This window comes from Tupaia chinensis, unplaced genomic scaffold, assembly GCF_000334495.1.
Source record: "Tupaia chinensis unplaced genomic scaffold, TupChi_1.0 Scaffold000465_1, whole genome shotgun sequence".
Classification (NCBI taxonomy): domain Eukaryota; kingdom Metazoa; phylum Chordata; class Mammalia; order Scandentia; family Tupaiidae; genus Tupaia; species Tupaia belangeri.
In genome coordinates, this window is record NW_006159974.1 from 94,998 (window position 1) to 114,225 (window position 19,228).

The 19,228-nt window shown below is 48.0% G+C and overlaps 1 protein-coding gene across 3 annotated transcripts; it reads right to left on the reverse strand.

Annotated features, from left to right (window-relative positions):
* Positions 1 to 328: 328 nt before the first annotated feature.
* Positions 329 to 10,571, reverse strand: CCL24 (C-C motif chemokine ligand 24). Of its 3 annotated transcripts, none has more exons than XM_006155630.3 (4): positions 10,404 to 10,571; positions 3,225 to 3,334; positions 2,887 to 3,004; positions 329 to 1,401 (listed from the first exon to the last, which is right to left on the reverse strand). In XM_006155630.3, the coding sequence occupies exons 2-4, from the start codon at positions 3,295 to 3,297 to the stop codon at positions 1,233 to 1,235; spliced, it is 360 nt and encodes a 119-aa protein (XP_006155692.1). In that variant the 5' UTR covers positions 3,298 to 3,334; positions 10,404 to 10,571; the 3' UTR covers positions 329 to 1,232. The 3 variants fall into 3 exon arrangements, with proteins under 3 accessions (XP_006155692.1, XP_014446061.1, XP_027630449.1); XM_014590575.2 differs by having other exon boundaries at positions 3,225 to 3,355; XM_027774648.1 differs by lacking the exon at positions 10,404 to 10,571 and having other exon boundaries at positions 3,225 to 3,400.
* Positions 10,572 to 19,228: the final 8,657 nt, after the last annotated feature.

Below are 19,228 nucleotides of genomic sequence, written 5' to 3' on the forward strand. Positions count from 1 at the left end.
GGCCACGCTGCAATCCCTTCTCTTCCATTCTCCTTTTGGGATTTTGGGCACACACACACACCCACCAGCATGTTGTTTAAGCCGCCAGGTCCGAGACTGGACCCATGGTCGGTCACATGGGAGTCCAGTGACGTAACCATTATACCATCCGCTGGTCCCCCCAAAAGTGTTTATCAAAGTTAATATAAAGACAGCCAAGAGCAGCCGAGACCACTCCCAGGATGGCCTGGGTTCAGGCTGCCTTATCCCCTCCCAGCCCTGTAGCACATACCCCATGTTCTCAGCCCAGCCTTGCACCCCCGAGAGAACAGATAAGACACGACTGCCCTCAAGGGAGAAATCACATTTTACTTGAATTATTATTTGAACACAGCAATTACATCTATATTCTTGACAAGCAAATCACACAGTATCTCATGCATAGAAATTAAGCTGGATGGCTCTTTCTCTTCCCTTCACCCCCACCCCATCTCTCCCCCACCAAAATGTGGAGAAAGCCCAGTTTTAAAGGCAAAGTAGGTCTTTGTCACGTCACAAAGTGGAACATCTCCTCGAAGCCATAACTTCACAAAGGAATTAAACTGCACAGGCTGGCCCCTCAGCCCGACCCTCCGTTTCATTATGTACAAAAGCGAATGAGCTCCTGAAAACTTGATTAATTACATTTCACAAGACGTATGCGAGGAGACCAGGATCTGGCCCCAAATGAAGCAAAAGGGCCCCTTCACTTGTGTTGGGTTTTTATGTACTCGGAGTGCTAGAAGCAGGACCAGCCTGAAGCTCCTTCAACATGCTGGAGAGTCGCAGTGGTTGACTGGTCACTATCTCCAGACAGGCCCATTAGAGGCCAGGGGGCGAAGAAGCCAGCTTCGGGCTATCATGCAAGCAAGGCGCGTCTGTAGGTGCGTGGGTGTCATGCACCTGGACTCTGATGCCGCCTGAGAGTCAGACACGCATCAGCTCCAGATAAGGAAGAGGAAGGCAAAAGGCTGCCATGGTCCTCTTTCCAGATTCTTCTCACCCAGCCCAGGGAAGGAAAAGGTCCTAGGACATGGGAATCCATTGCTCGGCCCCCAGGGAGCAGAGCTGTCTGCTTCCTTGGATTCTTTGTGGAAGACAGATCCCTGGAGTGTTGCTAAGAATCAGGAAAACCTTCTCTTCTCCCTTATCGTTGCCCCAGGTCTCAAGCAACCCTTTAAAGAGCCAAGCTCATGTTGAAGGCCAGGTGGGGGTTACAGGGTATTGCCTTTGCCAGGGTTCTTCCTGAGAGGGACCTTGGTACCCTTTGCCCTGACCCCAGAGGAAGCCTTCTTCTGCTTGGCATCCAGGTTCTTCATGTACTTCTGAACCCACTGCTGCTCGGGGTCACCACAGAACTTCTGGCCCTTCCTGGTGGTGAAGCTGTGGAGAGGAATGACAGGAGCTCCCTGAGGCTGGGCAGGAATCTGGGGCCACTTCACTTTACACAGTGGGCGTGGGGATGGAGGTGGAAGCCCAGAGCTTGCCAGGCCTCCTAGCCAGTGACTGTCTGCTACCTATGTGTCTATGTCTCTGTTTCTGCATTAGGAGGGAGAATGGAGGAGTGGGTGGGTGAGTCAGTGGGTGCAAAGCTCATTCAGTAACCTCCCGGCAGGGGAGACCAGCCTTGCCTTTAGATGACACCAGACCTGAAGGGAAGGATAATCTCCACCACAGAGAGGGGAGAAGACAATAGAAAATGCCAGGAACCCTCCTCCTGGAACAAAGGCAGATGTGCACCACAGTGTTGCCGACAGGGTGCCGAAAGTGAAGGGGAGACTGAGATGTCCCCTTCCAATCAGCTCTGAACTTGGGGAAGCTAGGCTAAGTTGGGTGCCAGTTGGAGAAAATTAATAATAATACTAATGGCACATTTCTGCTAGATGCCCCCGTTACAATGTGACTTCACGCTCACTACCTTCCACAAGTGACAGCTAGGAAGTAATCCCGAACCCAGAGCCCTCACTACCACCGTGACCTAGCGCAAGCCAGCTTTCTGAGCCTCGGTCCCCATCTGTAAAATGGGGATAATCCATAGAATCGTTGGGAGGATTAGTTAAGATAACGCCGCATGCCCACGAACAGTGTCTAGTACAAGGGCTCTTCAAAAAACGTTATGGAATTTGCACAATATGAGAAAACTATGCAGGGATTTCAAAATTTTTTCACCAAAATAAACTCATACATTAATTCCATTGTTGCCGACAGGGTGCCGAAAGTGAAGGGGAGACTGAGATGTCCCCTTCCAATCAGCTCTGAACTTGGGGAAGCTAGGCTAAGTTGGGTGCCAGTTGGAGAAAATTAATAATAATACTAATGGCACATTTCTGCTAGATGCCCCCGTTACAATGTGACTTCACGCTCACTACCTTCCACAAGTGACAGCTAGGAAGTAATCCCGAACCCAGAGCCCTCACTACCACCGTGACCTAGCGCAAGCCAGCTTTCTGAGCCTCGGTCCCCATCTGTAAAATGGGGATAATCCATAGAATCGTTGGGAGGATTAGTTAAGATAACGCCGCATGCCCACGAACAGTGTCTAGTACAAGGGCTCTTCAAAAAACGTTATGGAATTTGCACAATATGAGAAAACTATGCAGGGATTTCAAAATTTTTTCACCAAAATAAACTCATACATTAATTCCATTTTTTTCATGAACTTTTTGAAGTCTCCTCATATATATTTGGTGCTCAATAGATGGTTGTTGAATCTGAGTCCTCCTCCTGCGTTTATGTGGGAGGAAGCTGCGGCTCAGAAATGGAGGCAATCTCCCCGAGGGTGCATGGAGCTGCAGCCCGCTGACTTTATTCCACAGGGACTCTGTTCTCCTGCTGATCCCCTGCTAGATGCCAGAGAGAAGTACTTACATGACCCCTGCCTGAGGGCAGACGCTCCTGTTGGACAGCTGGTAGCTTACCACTCGGTTCTCAGGAAACTTCTTGGAGATAAAGTTCAAGCAGCAGGAAGAGGGGATGATCACAGAGCCTAAAAGATGGAGTCCTTTCCAGCATCCTTTCCAGTCAGCCCTAGGCTCTGAGTCAGCCCCAGTGCCCATCCCTGCATCAAACCCTCCAGCTCCCTCCCTGGGCTGCCCCCTCAGTGCTCCCTTCCAGCCCCAGGCTGGCCAGCCCTCCACCCTCTGCTGTGCCAGCCCAGCCATGCCTGGAGAACGGTGTCTTGACCTGAGCCAGGTTGGAGGTCTTACCTGTGAGGGCAAGGTAGTGAGCACAGAGGGCCAGGAGCAATAGGCTGGCTGCGATGGTGGTGGGGCCTGCCATGTCCTGAACAGCAGAGGTGGCAGATCAGAGCGCAGAGCTGGGGTATGGAGGAGAGGACCTGGTATGAGGGGCCTGGTTCCTTCAGAGCTCCCAACTTCCCTCCCTCCACTCTTTATAGGCAGCTAGGGGAAATATGCACGGATATACCACCCCCCCACACACACCCCTCTTCAGGCTTCCTCGAAAATCTTGAGGCCACAAAAGTCTGAAAGGGGAAGTCATTGCTTAGTTGTTGCCCAGCTGAGTCAGAGGTTATTTTGGACTTAATTAGAAAGAGCAGGGGAAGGAAGCATTGCTCTGGCCAGGCCAAGTGTGGTGCGGGATCGGAAAGCAGATAGGGATCCTGGGTATGCACTCAGTCCCTGTGGGATCCTGGATAAGTCACTCACTCCTCTGAGCCTCCATTTCTTCAGCTGAAAATAGATAGAGTCATCCCTTCCTTCCATTCATTCATTCATTCATTCACCAAACTCCTACTAGACATGTATGAAGCACCAGGCCCTGGGAAGTGCTATCTCCCTGGCAGGGAGATAGAAAGGAATCAAGTGTGCATAGTAAGCAATAACAGGTGCTGCCAGTGAGCACAGGGCAAAGCAGATGCTGTCAGTGTCCCTTCATGTTCACTTGGGTCCCTTTATCATGTTGATGCACACCAGCTCTTGGTGGCCTTGTGTTCTAAATAGCCAGTTACCTGTGGCTACTCCCTAAAGCTGCCAGAGCCTGCAGGCTCTGAAAAAGTGGGAAGTACTTGGAAATGTATATCCTCCCAGGAAGTCTAATGGCTGTTGGAGAGACCTACATCTCCTGAGTTTCCGGCAGGACTGAATCAGATACCCTCCATGTGGCAGGACTTTGCTTGGTCCCTTTCCCGCTGGGTCCCTCCCGGAAGTATTTCCTAACAGACTACTTGCCCATGGATCTTCGAATCCTCATCTCAGGGTCTCCTTTGGGGGCCCAACCCAAGACAAGGAGTGTGCATGGGGGGAGTGGGGAACGTAGGAGAAATGGGCCTGTTCTGCTGGGTGGGATGTCGGGAACAGACTCAGAGTTGACGGCCATGCTGAGGGATTGAAGAATGGAAAGCAGTGGTCATTATGCTAGAGATTTGGAAATCAGAGCTCAGGTGTAAGGGACTGACGTGACCTTGCCAGACAGAATGTGACATGGCATCTACTTCACTCCACTCCCGATGTCTGGACCCTGGCAAGGACCCAATGTCTGGAGATCCCCTTCACTGCTACCTCCATGCCTAACCCCTTCAACCCGTCTCTCCATTCTGCTTCTCCAGCCTCCTTCTTTGGGCTTCCAAGGCACCAGGAACCCACCAGTGTGGAGGCCGCTGGCCACGCATCACCCAACTGATGACCTGTTGCAGCTCCCATTTGACCTGAAGGAGATCAAAGTCTCATTTGACCTCCAGGTGTTCATACCCAACAAGTCCTAAGCAGATTGCCTGTCTTGCGGTCAGTATTTGCAGAATGACTGTATGATGGACCAGCTCTGAAACAATGTCCTCTGGACTAGAGACTCTTCTGCAGTTTCTGGCCAGCACAACTGGGGCCAGTAAACAGGTCCCCTGGTGGGGATGAGACTGAAGCCAAGAAGACCAACAGCCCTGATCTCACTGCTCTAGTTTACAGAGTGAAAAATGCTGAAAGCCCAGCTCAGCATTTCATGAGCTCCCTACCTGCCCTTTTTTTACTTCTGTCCATCATCAGCCAACAGCAGAGCAATGCATGAGGATTAGATGAGAAAAACCACAGGGAAACCCTTACACACCAGAGGCTTTTCACTTTTACATGTGATGCCATCCCATTCTAACTTCTGCTCCTCAGCCTCTTAGCGGAGATAGCCCCATGTCTGTCTGGGTTTTGTGACTCAGTGGTTGCTGGAAACATGGTGCAGGAAATGGAGCAGGAAATGGAGGCGAGAGGATGGCAGGGAGAGGAAGAACTCAGAAGAGTGAACATAGGGTGAGCAGGGTGGGGACCACTGTCTCTGTTGTGACACAGCAGGGAGGGCAGAAGGTCATTGAGTAGGAGGGTTCACCCAGATTAGTAACACCCTTTCAGGGCTTTTCCAAAGCCTTTGAGAAAACACCTCATCTCGATGCTTTGTCCAGGAAAGTCGTCAAGACAGGCTTCCCAACCCTACTTGACAAGGGGAAACACTGAGCTCTTACAAGGGTAAGTGATCAGACACCATCACGAGGTTGCTTCACTTTCCATCCCACTTGAAGGAGTGGAACCCAACAGTCAGGGATGATTTCAAGTAAGAGTGGGAGAATGAGTTTTTAGGCAAGTAGAATAGGAAGGGGAGAAATAGATAAAAAGAAAAAGAGAAGGAGAAATGGGAAGACTGTAAGGGCACGGAGGGCAGACTTGGGGAGAAAGGTGGGCAGAGGGGTGAGGAGGGAGCTCAGAGCAGTGCAACGCACCCAGGATACTCCCGGCTCCAGCTCAGACCTTGCCCCTCTCTTGGCCTTGGTTTCTCCATCTCAAAGTGGGTTGTTGGTCAGGTCTGCACATCCCCAAGCATGGCGGCCACACCATCACAGGCAACACACAGGCATTTTCCATTTTATTTTAAATATGTTTTGCGATGGTCACCTTTCCTGATAAGGGATTTCATATTTATAGCAGTGAAATAAGATTTCTCTAAGGTAAAAGAAAAGAGTTGGTGGCCAGCCATAATGGCCAGCCAGTGTGGCTCCCCACGATGCTGAGACCACACGGGAAAACCCTGGATTTCCCAGGCATCCCAGACCTGGAGATCTTCCCATGCATGTTGGGTGGCTATATGTGCCTGTGGGATCCTGGCTGGCTGAGGCTGGGGGTAGATTGCAGGGAGGGAATTCTGTTGGGGGTGTCTCTCTCACTCTCTCAGAAGAAAGAAATGAGTAGACGTAAAGAAAAGAAGGGGCAGCAGGTAGCATGGCGGTGAAGGCAGCTGGATACCATGTGGCCAGGTATGTAATTCAAGTCTTGGACCCTGTGGCCTGAAAATCACACAATGTGTGTGTGTTTTTGTGTCCCAGATCCCAAGAGGAGAATGGAAGAGAAGGGACTGTGGTATTGTCATTCCTCCTGGGGTGTGATTTACCACTTTTCCTTTCTCTATCTCTCTCTCTCTCCATCTCTCTCTGGGGAATACCTGTGCCCTATAGCAAAAAATAAATAAATAAATAAAAAGGGAGGATGGGAGGAAGGAAGAAAGAAAGAAGGAAGGAAACTTAAAAAGAATTAGAGGAGGGGGCTGGCAGGTGGTGTAGTGGTTAAGGTACTGAACTTCCACATAGCTGACTATGGTTTGAGTCCTGGACCTGGTAGCTTGCTTTCTCACTCTCTCTCTAGTTAAATTAAAATAAATGAATAAATAAATAAAAATTAAATAAATAATTCTTTAAAATAAGAGAAAGAAAAAGAAAGGAAGAAAGGAAAACTGGGGCCAGCCAGATGTGTGGTGGTTAAGGTGGCTGAATCCCCCACTGACTATGTGGTTTGAGTCCCAGATCTAGCAGCTTGGAAAGCATGTTGGGTGTGTCTGCGTGCATGCCCTAAATCCCAAGAGGAGAATGGAGGAGAAGGGATTGTGCCATGGCCATCTCCCCGTGGGGTGCTTCTCCCTCTTTCTTTCTCTCCATCTCTCTCTGGGGAGTATCTGTGTCCTATAGCAAAAAAAAAAGAAAAAGAAAAAAGAAAGGGAGGATGGGAGGAAGGAAGGAAGAAAGAAAGAAGGGAAGAAACTTAAAATAATTAGAGGAGGGGGTTGGCAGATGGCATGGGGGTTAAGGTGCTGGACTCCCACATGGCTGACTGTGGTTCAAGTCCCAGACCTAGTGGCTTGCTTTGTCATTCTCTTTCTCTCTCTCTATCTCTCTCTCTTCAAATTGAATAACAATAATAAATAAAATAAAATAATTTTTTGAAAAAAAAAATAGAATTAGAGGAAGAAAAAAGAGAAGAAAGAAGCTGAGGAGGCTTTCAAAATATTTGTTCAGATTGTGGGGCCTTAATGGTATAATTCAAGCCATACCCAGTCTCAAAGACCTTCCATGCTTCTCTTAAGTGACCCAACTTTATCTGACAGTCTGATTTATCAGATGGGAACCTGGTAGAGCCCAGGCAGGTGGGGAGCAATGGGTTTTCCCCAACATCTCCCCTAGAGAACAGGGAGGCCTCCTGGCAAGCAAGCAGAGGAGGAAGCTTCCTTCAGGGGAGCCCAAGCAGGGTTCTTAGGGAACTGAACTTCAGGGCCCCTTCTCTCTCTTTTGTGATTCCCTGATGACTTGGGCAGACCCCAGGACCCTCTCACTCTCTGTCCCTTCTTATATGAAAGCCTACTCTACAGAAAGGCAATAAAAGACATTCGCTCTTCACATTAGTGGCTAATAATAGTTCAAAGTAAGAGGTTTCTTTTATTCTATGACTTTGCAAATGAGGAAGTGGGAGTCATTTTATCACTGTTGAAGAAAAGAGTTGGAAGTGTGGGAAGGGGGAAGGAGAGAAGACCCCCAAGGTGCTGAATTGGAAGCAGAGGTGTCCATACAGATAAAGGGTCTCCAAAAAGTTCATGAAAAACATACACTATGAAAAAAGCTTGCATAGATTTCAAAATTCTTTGAACCAAAATAAACCACTATTTTTTTAATTAGAAAAAATTTTTAAGAACAATTTTTGCTCTAGAGTGCCTGCGCTTGTCAGAGAGACAGAAAGACAGAATGTCTCACTGGGGAGTATCTGTGCCATTGGGGTGGCTGTGCCACAATCCCTTCTCCTCCATTCTCCCCTTGGGGATTTTGGGTATGCAAGTACATGTGCTCACCATGTTTCAAGTCGCTGGATCCAGGGCTTGAATTGCAGTCGACTACCTGAGAGTTCAGCAATGTAACCATTACACCATCTGCTGGTCCCATAAACTAGTATTTTAATTCCATTTCCCATAGACATTTTGAAGTCCTCTCATGTACTATAGTTATCTGTATGATTTTGCTTCCTAGCTCTGCAGGGAAGGCCTAGAAACAGTGATACAACAGTAAAAATGACCTTTCCTGGAGCAGAAAGATTAGAGACTAGACCATCTTTTTGTGCCTTTAAGTAAGAAAGTGCTTGGGACCAGCAAATGATGTAATGGTTACGTCACTGGACTTCCACATAGTTGACCACGGTTCAAGTCCTGGGCCTGGAGGCTTAAAATTCACACAGGGCACATGTGCATGCATACCCAAAATCCTGAGAGGAGAATGGAGAAGGGATTCTGGTGTGGCCATCCTCTCTGGGGGGTGGTTTCTCTTTTTTTTTTTTTACTTCTTTTTTTTTTTTTTTTTTTTGGGGTTTTTGCAATAGGGCACGGCGGCTTTTTGAGAGGTTTTTGCAATAGGGCACGTGCGCTTGCCAGACAGAGAGAGACAGAGAGACAGAAAGTGAGAAATCACCTCCCAGGGGGTGACCACGCCGCAATCCCTTCTCTTCCATTCTCCTCTCGGGATCTTGGGCACACACGCACACACACCCGGCGTGAGGTTAAGCCACCTGGTCCGGGACTCGAACCACGGTCGACTACGTGGGAGTCCAGTGACATAGCCATTACGCTAACTGCTGGTCCCCTGGGGGCTGGTTTCTCTTTATGTCCTATAGCAAAAACCTCTCTAGAAAAAAATTATAAAGTGCTCACAGAATCATATCTTATGTCTTTTCAGAACTTATCAGAAAAGACATAAGATCCAGCTCCCAAGAGTTCACACAGGCCAAATCTGGAACTAACAGTAACTAACTGTGATAGTGATGGAGTGGGCCAAATAGGAACCTGTAAAGTTATAAATAAATAAGTGTGTTGAGACTTGAATTATACCACCCCCCCAAAAAAAATAAAGGTATATCGGAGTGACCTATTTGGAGTCAGGGTCACTCTTGCAGAGATGATCAAGTTAAACTGAGATCATTAGAGGGGCCCTTAATCCAATATGACTGCTGCCCTTACAAAAAGGGGAAATTTGAACACAGAGAGGCACAGACAAGGAAAGATGATGTGAAGATATGAGGAGAAGACAATCTATAAACCAATGAGTTGCTCAGGACAGAACATTCCATCACAGCCCAAGAAGGGACCAACCCCGCCTGCACCTTGATCTCACCTGCCAGCTGCCAGGACTCTGAGACAGTAACTCTCTGTGGTTTTTGTTTTTTAATTTGCAATAGGACATGTGTGCTCACCAGGAGAGACAGAGAGAGAGAGAAAGTGAGAAAGCACCCCCGGGGGGATGGCCAGACCACAATCTCTTCTCCATTTTCTTCTCAGGATTTTGGGCATACACACACATGCACATGGCTTGAGTTTCAAGCTTCTGGGTCTGGGACTCAAACCACCGTCGGCCATGTGGGATTCAGCACATTAACTACTACGCCACCTGCTGGCCTCTTGAATGGATTTTAAGAAGGGAAAAAAATGACTTGGAAGATAAGACCAACAAGATTTGAGTAGTTGTTTTCTTTGCTTGTTCCTGAGTTTGGTGACAACTATTTTAAGATCCTTTTTAGGATAGATGAAATAGATATGTTTGGGGGGGTTAAAAAAATTTCCCAGGTCCTGTTATTATCTCCACTTTGCTGGTGAGGAAACTAAGGTTCAGAGAGCTAAATGACTTGCCCAAGACCCCTAAGTCATGGTGGATAGGACTAGGCCTTCATCTTCCTGGGAAACAAACTGTGCCCTTGCCCTGATGCCAGGCAGGTGTGCTCTGGTGGGTGGTGCCAATTCCACCATGGCAAGTTCACTTCCTGAAGTTGTTCTCAATTTTATCCCTTCCTTTCAACCCCCACTGTCACTGTTTGCTCAGCCTCCATAGGCTCCCTCCTGGATTCTTGTCCCAGCTTCCTAACCAGTAGGCAGAACCTCTGGGGCTTGAAGCAGGGGGAAATGGCAGGAGGGCACTAGAAGGATGGGTGGACACTGGGGTGGGGAGTTCAGAGGATTCAGGGGTGCAGTCTGGGGTGGCACTGCTACCTGTGGTACCCTCTCTTTGCCACCAGACACATATATACACACAAACACACACACACAGTCCAGAGTACTGGGCACATGGGGCAGTAGTCCCAGGATTCACTTACCCAGAGGGGCCAGTGATGGCCTCAGCACCAAGTACGAAAATGTTTTCCCCAGGCTTCTCAGTTCTGCAGTTGCAGGAAGAGTGGGAGGAGAAGAGGCGCCTCCCAGGGAAGGCAAGGAGCCTCCCGTGCATCTCACTTTGCTCAGCTTAGAAATTCAGGAACGCAGGGCTCTTTGTACTTTGGAGAAGTTGGCTTCATGTCAATAGGCAGACCTTGATGGGGGCACATGCAGGGAGTGGGGGCAGTTCCAGTTGGGGAGTGGAGTGAGCCCATTGTCAGAATGGACTTCTGCCCACATTCCCTGAGCCTGCTCGTGGGAGGGGTGTGGCCCCAGGCAGGGCAGGAGAGGGTATATAGATGGTAGCCATGAGCACCTTGCCCTTTGAGCTCTGGGTGGGAGGGCTTTCAAGAGCTCAACTGAAAAAGGAAAATGAGACAAGGATAATGGGTGAACCTGGGGCACTGCTAATCAGCTGGCCCAGCCTGGCACGGTGACCTGGAACAGCTGCAGACCAAGGGGTTGAGCGGGTTCTTTTGCTTGTCTCCGGGTCGCTGCTGCCTCCTCAATGTTGGAAGTCCTAAGAGAGCAGAAGCAGGGGTCAAGAGGAAAAGCTCAAGGGAGACAGAGGTCAGCTGGATAGAAGGAAGACACTCGTAGTGGGCTAAGCCATGCAGAGACAGAAATGACCGCCTTGCATAAGAGTAAGAGTCCTGCCAAAGGAAGTGTGCAAGTGCCTCTTGGCTTGTCTCCACAGGAAATTCGAGCTTAGCATTCTGGAATCTAGTGAAGGACCTATTTCAGATTTGATGCCATAAAGCCCACAGGGAAAATAAATGCATAAATGAATAATGTCAATAGAACATGGTAAGTCTAGAGAGCAGAGAGCTTAAGAGCATGAGCTTTGGAGAAAAGCAGAGCTTACGAGCATGAGCTTGGGAGGTAAGCAGGCCGGGGTTTGGATGCTGACTCTGCCTGGGCTTGGTTGTCTGGGAAGTGAAGGTGAAAGCCTTTCTTTCCCAGGGGTGTTGAGAAGAGCCGGAGGACTACCATACATCCTGTTCCTGTAATTGCACCTGGCCTTCAGGAAACATTACTTAGAGGCAGTTGTTACTATTATCAGGTACATTCCAAGTACAAAGGGCTCTCTGTGGGGATTAGGATCTTCAAAGAGGGATGGGTAGGAATGCCCTGGTAGAAAAGGGGTCAGGGCATTCCAGGACAAGAAGGGCACGGGTGGGAGGGAAAAAGTGGGATGTGGCTGTGGTGTGGGATCCGGAGGAGGAGAGGTTGGGAATGGGGCAGAGATTTCCTTCACACCAAATGGAGCTAGCATGCCATTCCTTAAACCTCTTTCAGGAAGGCACCATCGTCTCCCTACCCCACACCTAATCAGGCCCCTCGTTTTATTAATTCTGTTTAACAACTCTGGACCCATCTATTTCTTCTCAGCCCTATTCTATACCCTCCCAGCTTGCCTCCCTGCAATCTATTCTGCACACAGTTACAAGAAATCTCCTTCTGGAGCAGTAGATGATGGGGAGGTTAAGGCAGCTGGATCCCACATGGCCAGCTGCATGATTCGAGTCCCAACCCTGATGGCTTGAAAAACATGCTGGGTGCATTTTTTTCCTTTCTCAAGAGGAGAATGAAGGAAAAGGGATTGAAGAATGGTAATCCTCTCGGGGAGGTGATTTCTCACTTTCCATCTCTCTCTCCCCCCATTTCTCTCCAGCAAGCACACGTGCCCTATAGCGAACTACAACAAATCCTACTAAAATGCAAACCAGCCCTGATCCCTCCCCTGCCTACATTTTTTTTTTTTTTTTGCTAGTGGCTCATCACCAACCAAACTTCATTCCTTCTCATAACCTTCAGAGCTGTTACCATTTCAGCATACTACCTGTTCTATTAAATACTTAATGGTTTTGATCCAAAAATAGTCACAAAATCCCAGGTTTAGTCTACTAGCTGTGTTTCTTCCTAATATACATTAACATAAACCCACAGTATTAAAGTATACCAGGTATTCGAGTGTGTGTGTATGCATGCACATGTGTGCACATGTGATGTCTATAGTGTGTGTATGCGTTCACACATGTGCATGTGATTTCTATAGTGTGTGTATGTGGGCACGCACATGCACATGTGATGTCTATAGTGTGTGTATGCATGCACATACGTGCACATGTGATGTCTATAGCAGAAACTATCCATAGTCTGCCCATATCAGCTGTCCTTGCCAATTCAGGACATACTGGCCTGACCTCCAACTGCCACCTCCTGGCTGTCTCCCACTTGTTCCCACCCTACCAGGCTAATCTGGTAAGGAGGGAGCACAGGCGCTTTGTGTAGGGGAGGCTAATGATTACTAACAAATGACTTGGCAGGTCTTGATTGACAGATAGGTGCAGACGGGTAAGGTGGGGCCACTGATGTGCCGGGAAGTGTCTAACACCTGGCTCTGCAGAAAGAGCTCTGGTTGCTAATGTTTGCAGATTCCCATGATGCAAATGCTCCCACCTCTGCAGATTCAAGCTGCCAATAGATGCTCCTGAAGTGGATTTGGGACGAGATAGCTCTCTCTCCCAGGTCAGCCTGAGCTGGCTTTGGCATGCCACTGGGTGGGACTCAGTATAAGGCCTTAGGGGTTCATGGACTTTGAGTTCCGGAGCCATGTGAAGGGAAAAGAGTGGTGTTAAGGGGCCAGCAGGTGGCATGGTGGTTAAGGCTCTGGACTCCCACATGGCCAACTGTGGTTTGAGTCCCAGACCCAGGGGACCCAGGGCATTGAAAATCATGCCAGACACGTGTGTGTGAGTGTGCCCAAAATCCCTAGAGGAGAATGGAGAAGAAGGCATGGCCGTCTCACTTGCAGTGTGATTTCTCACTTTCCCTCTCACTATCTCTCTGGTGGGTGCACATGCCCTATGACAAAACCAAAAAAAAAGAAAAAAGAATGGTGTTGAGAGGGAGATTGGGAAACATTATTTACTACCCTAAGGCTCCCTACAAGCAGAAGGGTGAGCATGTGAAAAAGTCTTCCTGATCGTCTGCAGCTGGGAAGGCCCAGCCCTAACAAGGCAAAATGTTCCAGCACGGAAGGGGACGAGAAGCTCTCACCATTCCATTTTCCTGTCGTGCTCTGAATCTAAGTCTTGTTGTTCTTGTAGAAAGAGCTCCTGCTTGGAGGCCAAGGATCTGCTGATCCCCAAAGTCTGGTGGCCAAGGTTCTCAGTGAAAGGAGAAGTGAAAGAATATCCTTCCTGAAGGACCCACGCAGCTGGATTTCCTCCCTAGGACAGAAGAACCTGAGCTGTAGCCAACTCCCAGAGGCCCAGTCCTTCTCTGGACTATGCAGACGTTGAGAGTCTGGGTCTGGAGGCAGAGGCTCTGTATCCATTTGCTTCATCCCAGAATTTATGGAGTTGGCAGGAATAGCCAGGAATCTTGTGCTTCCAGAGTCCCATGAGACAGTGTGTGGTGGGAAGGTCATGCAGTGCCTGACTGGCTGGAGCTGGAACCAGAGCCCTGACTCTCCCTGCTAGGTGGGTGTGAATTTTTACTTCAGTTTCCCCCTACCCCCACCTTATCGAACCACTGGAAGGCTCAATAAGAATCCCAAAAGCCTATGGGGTTTGGGACCAGCAGTTAGAGTAATGGCTATGTCGCTGGACTCCCACGTAGTCGACCGCAGTTCGCGTCCCGGACCCAGCGGCTTAAACTCACACCGGGTGTGTGTGCGTGCATGCCCAAGATCCCGAGAGGAGAATGGAGGAGAAGGGATTGCAGCGTGGCCATCCCCCCTGGGGGTTGATTTCCTGCTTTCTGTCTCTATGTCTCTCTCTGTCTGTCTGGCGAGCACACGCGCCCTATAGCAAAAACCTCTCAAAAAAAAAAAAAACAAAAAACAAAAAAACAAGCCTATGGGGTTTTACTTCTTTTAAAAATAATAATAAAGTTTATTATGAGAGAGAAAAAGGAGTACTCTCAACAGGGTCTTACACTATGACCCTCCACAGCCTTCCCAGTGAGCTAGCCAGTATGTACAGTTCGACTAGGGAATAGAACCCATGATCTCACATATGAATTCAGTATTGCCAGAGCAGCATGTTACCACTGCACCACCCAGCCAGCTCCCCCAAAGTACTTTGCAAACTGCAAAGTTTTGCAAAACATTGTGGAGAAATGAGTGATGGAATGAGAGTGATGCCCCATCTCAAGACCCCTGGAACCAGCTCTCCTTCAGCAGCTTAGCAGTTTAGACCACAGAGAAAGTCACAGGGTGAGCTGGATGGTAAGGTTGGGAGCCTGGGAAAAGTGGAGCCCTAACAGAGCACTTGGAGGAGGTGGGAAGCACCAGGACAGACAATGGTTCTAAGAGGGGGACAGGAAGAGTCTCAGTGCCAACTTTCCTATTGTGCCCTGAAAGCTTAGAACCTCACCAGGGAGACAAGACACATGAGAAAGCCCATTTGGCTCATCCTCTTATCCAGGATGTCTGAGAGATGTCTCGTGATTCCTGCCTCCTCTGCCCCTGTGGACAACAACCCTAAAGGCTGGCTCCTTGCCAGGAACCATCTCCTGATGGACAGAATCTCTCTGAATATGATGACTCTGATAGAAGAAGCTATCCGGACCATATGAGCAGTTCTGACTTGCAGATTTTGAGAGATATGGGAAGATACTGGACCGAGAGTTGGTAGACCTGGATTCTGATTCCAACACTGTTACTTACTAGCTGAGTGGGCAAGTCACCAACTCTCTCTTGCCCTCAGTTTTCCCATCTGTAAGGAGCACAAATGTTGGCCCACACCCTGAGTGTCATTCTGGCATGGTTGAGAGCATCTGAGTAAGTAGGTGTGAGATGGGAACTCCCTGCAGATGTGAAGGCACACGAGTGCTGTTTGACTGGAACAAAGACCTGGGTCTACAGGACAGAATGAAGGATGTGATACCTGCCAAACACGTGAGTCAGTATGAAAGATGATCCTTTCTCTCTTCACTTGTTTAAAACATACATGGCATGGGCCAGATGGTGGCACAGTGGTACCACAATTGAACCTACACAGGAAGGTCCTGGATTCACATCCTGGGACCTCCCTGAGCATGCCCAGCATGCACATAGGTCTCCGTGATCCTGTTGGCTAGACTGGGAGTGGGTCATGGTATGAAAACCCTGTTGGGGGTGCCTGTCTCTCTCTTTCACTGAAGAAATATATCAACTTAAAAGAAAAAGAAAACACTCTACAAGAGTTCACAAGCAAAGGGGAAGGGGAGGGGGTGGGCACACTTGTTTCTCCTTCCAAACTTCCCAGGCAAATAGGTTATTCCAACTCCTGAGCCAGAGATAAATGAATGGATGGAGGAGGGCCAGGATTGTAATGCTAAGGAATAGAGATGAACACTTGTGGTGGAATATCCTTCAGATGAGGAAACAGACTGGTCAAGACCCTCAGCTTGCTCAAGTCCGGGTGGGAAGCTGAGAGCTCTGTATCTGCAGGGCAGGAAAGGATAACCTCCCAGCTGGAAAAGATCAGGATGTGCATCCTGGAACAGAACTGCAAAATTGGTGGAAAGGTTCAGAGTTGAGGGACATTCTCTGTGTGACTTCATGTATACACATGAGTATCTGCTGGCTTAACATAAATCTCTTCATGTTTAATAGAATGTGTGGTTTGTGAACCCTTCCCACAATCCTACCCACAAGGAGGCCATTAAGGAGACCATAAGAAGCAGTAAGAATCAGTGAGCTCTGAATAAGAACTTTAAGGGAAATGGGTCCAGCAAGTGGTGTGGTGGCCAAGGGCACTGGATTCCCACATGGCCTACCGCGGTTTAAGTCCCAGATCTGGTGGCTTGCCTTTTAAAAAATATATATATATATATTTATTTAATTTTATTTATTCATTCATTTATTTTAATTTGACCAGAGAGAGAGAGAGAAAGCAAGAAAGCAAGCCACCAGGTCCAGGACTCGAACTGTGGTTGGCTATGTGGGAATATCCAGCACCTTAACCACCATGCCATCTGTTGGTTCCATGGTGGCTTGCTTTTTCACTTTCTCTTTCTCTCTGTCCCTCTCAGGTCAAATTAAAATTAAATGATTAATTAAAGTACTATAAAATAATTCTTTAAAAAATTAAAATTTTTCAAAATAAAAATAAATAAATAAATAAAGACCTTTTAGGGAATTATTAGGCCTACTTTCTAGGCCCAGGGAACTGAAATAGTATCTGAACTCAGACCATAGTGACAAGGCCTTCAGCTCTGGTCTCTCTCTCTCTTTTTTTTTTTTTTTTTTTTTAAGAGATTTTTGCTATAGAGCACATGGGCTCACCAGAGAGAGAGAGACAGACAGAAAGTGAGAAATCATCCTCCAGAGGAATGACCATACCACAGACCCTTCTCCTCTTGAGATCTTGGGCATGCATGTACACACACTGGGTGTGAGGTTTAAGCCACCAGGTCCAGGACTTGAACCATGACTATGTGGAAGTCCAGCAATGTAACCATAACTCCATCTGCTGGTCCTTCAGCCTTGGTCTTCTAATTCCCACACAGAGTTACTTCTCCCAGTAAGGGGGCTGGAATGTCTCCATGCATCTGTCCTATTCCCCAGTCCCCCAGGAAGGGGACAGTTGTCCTGGCTATGTGATCCCAGGTCAATGCCAGGTAGTCCCATGGAGAACCCCAAGGCAAGGTCTTTGCCTTTTACCAGCCATGATTCCTTCTAGAAGGCAATGCCAAGAGACATCCTGCACACACAATTCCAGGGTTTATCACCAGAGGCAGGTCATTGGCAGACCCCTCCCCAAATTCTCCCCAGACCTGCCCCCAAGATCTGCTATTTAGACCCATGTGACCTTCACGTGCTTTTCTTCATTATGATGCATTACCACAAAGGGAGAGGACAAAACCTGTTGCCAGGGCAACCCTATGGAATTGGCAGGTCCCAGATTCTTTCTGTTCCTGGCTACCCTCCTTGTGAGAGGAATGCCAACCATGCCATCATTCTGTTTCCTTTTCTCTCCTTATTTAGCTTCTTTTTGCAAGACTGAATCACTCACTGCAAGATCAGGCTGACCTGGATAATTTCCCCTACTACATACTCACTGCGTCTTGTCATTCGTCAGCCAACCTCAATAGCTTTGCCAGCTCCTCTTTACAAGGTTCTCCCTCAGACCCATACTTCCTTCCCAACCTTGAGGAGTTCACATTCTCCTTCCAGCAGTGAGGAGTCACCAGTAGGTCTTCAGCCAGTTCTGCTCTTTGGGAAGACTGATCTGGTCCCAGGGAGTGGTCACTAATAATTGTTATGATCAATAGATTATTTGCTTTGCCAGCTGCCTTACATATATTTCTACTAAGGCCTTTTCTTTTTTAAAGAATTATTTATTGTATTTATTATTATTATCTTTTAAAATGTGCTGCAGGGCACACAAACTCACCAGAGAGAGAGAGAGAAAGTAAGCCGCCAGGCCCAGGACTCAAACTGCTGTCAGCTACGTGGGAGTCCAGCACCTTAACTACCACGCCACCTGCTGGTCCCACTACTAAGGTTTTTGAGGGTAGCTTTATTGTCCCCATTTGAAAGCTGAGAACATGAGAGTTAAGAGTACTGAGGCAGTTTAAGGTCCCCAGTCGATGAACAGCAAAGCCTGGAGACTGGCTCCAGTGTCTGTGTCCTTCCTGTGCCCTCTCCAGGAAGGAACCAGAGGCAGGGGAGGCCACTTAGGAACTCCCTGGCAATGACAAAGGCCGAAATGAGCATAGCACTGTGGGAATTTCAGTGGGGCAGGTGGAAGTCATTGGAAATAGAGTTTCGAGTGGCTGCTGATTATGTGGAGGCACTGGAAAGGGTGAGAAGTGAATGCGATAAGTTATTTTTGTGCAGTACTTTTTTTTTTTTTTTTTTTTTTTTTTTTTTTTTTTTTTTTTTTAGGGGCGCGCATGCACTCGCCAGAAAGACAGAGAGAGATAGAGAGACAGAAAACGAGAAATCACCCCCCAGGGGAGATGGCCACGCCGCAATCCCTTCTCTTCTGTTCTCCTCTCAGGATCTTGGGCACACACACACTCTCGCCCAGCATGAGTTTAAGTCACCGGGTCCGGGACTCGAACCGCAGTCAGCTACATGGGAGTCCAGCGACATAACCATTACGCCAACTGCTGGTCCCTGTGCAGTACTTTAAAGAACAGTTTTTTTTTTTTTTTATTTTATCGGAGGGCCTATGCACTTGCTGGAGAGAGACAGAGAGAGAGATAGGGAGAGCAAGAAAGCACCCCAATGGGGAATGGTCACACCGCAACCTGTTTGTTGCTGGATGGCTTTGGTGATGAAATCCAGGTTCTTCATGTTTCAGGCAAAGCATTGAACAAAACATGCCAATAGTGAAAGGAAAAGATAGTTTATTAAGTAAAAGCAAAAATACACTCCTTAAAGGTAGGAGCGGGCCTGAGCAGACAAAGAAAGAGTGGCTCAAAATGCTCCGGCAATTACCTTCTGCAAAGTTTATCATTTTTTAAAGTCTAGGTTGTGTTGGTTGATCATTGGCTGGGTCCACTGGTTGTTCTCATCTTATTGGCTCTATCAAATGTCGCCAGGCCCACTAATCCATCTCACTGGCTATATAAAATGTGGTGTAGACAGCTAGACGTCCCCCACTGGCAATCTCCTGCCTAGGTTACCTTGGACAGAGGGAGTGTTCTGCCCTAAACAATTTTCCTATCTAGACACATGATCCAGCCTCCTTTTTTGCTCTCATTTCCTAGTTTTCTTCTGTCTCACCTTCTCCATTTCTCCCTCCTTTTGGTATTTTGGGCA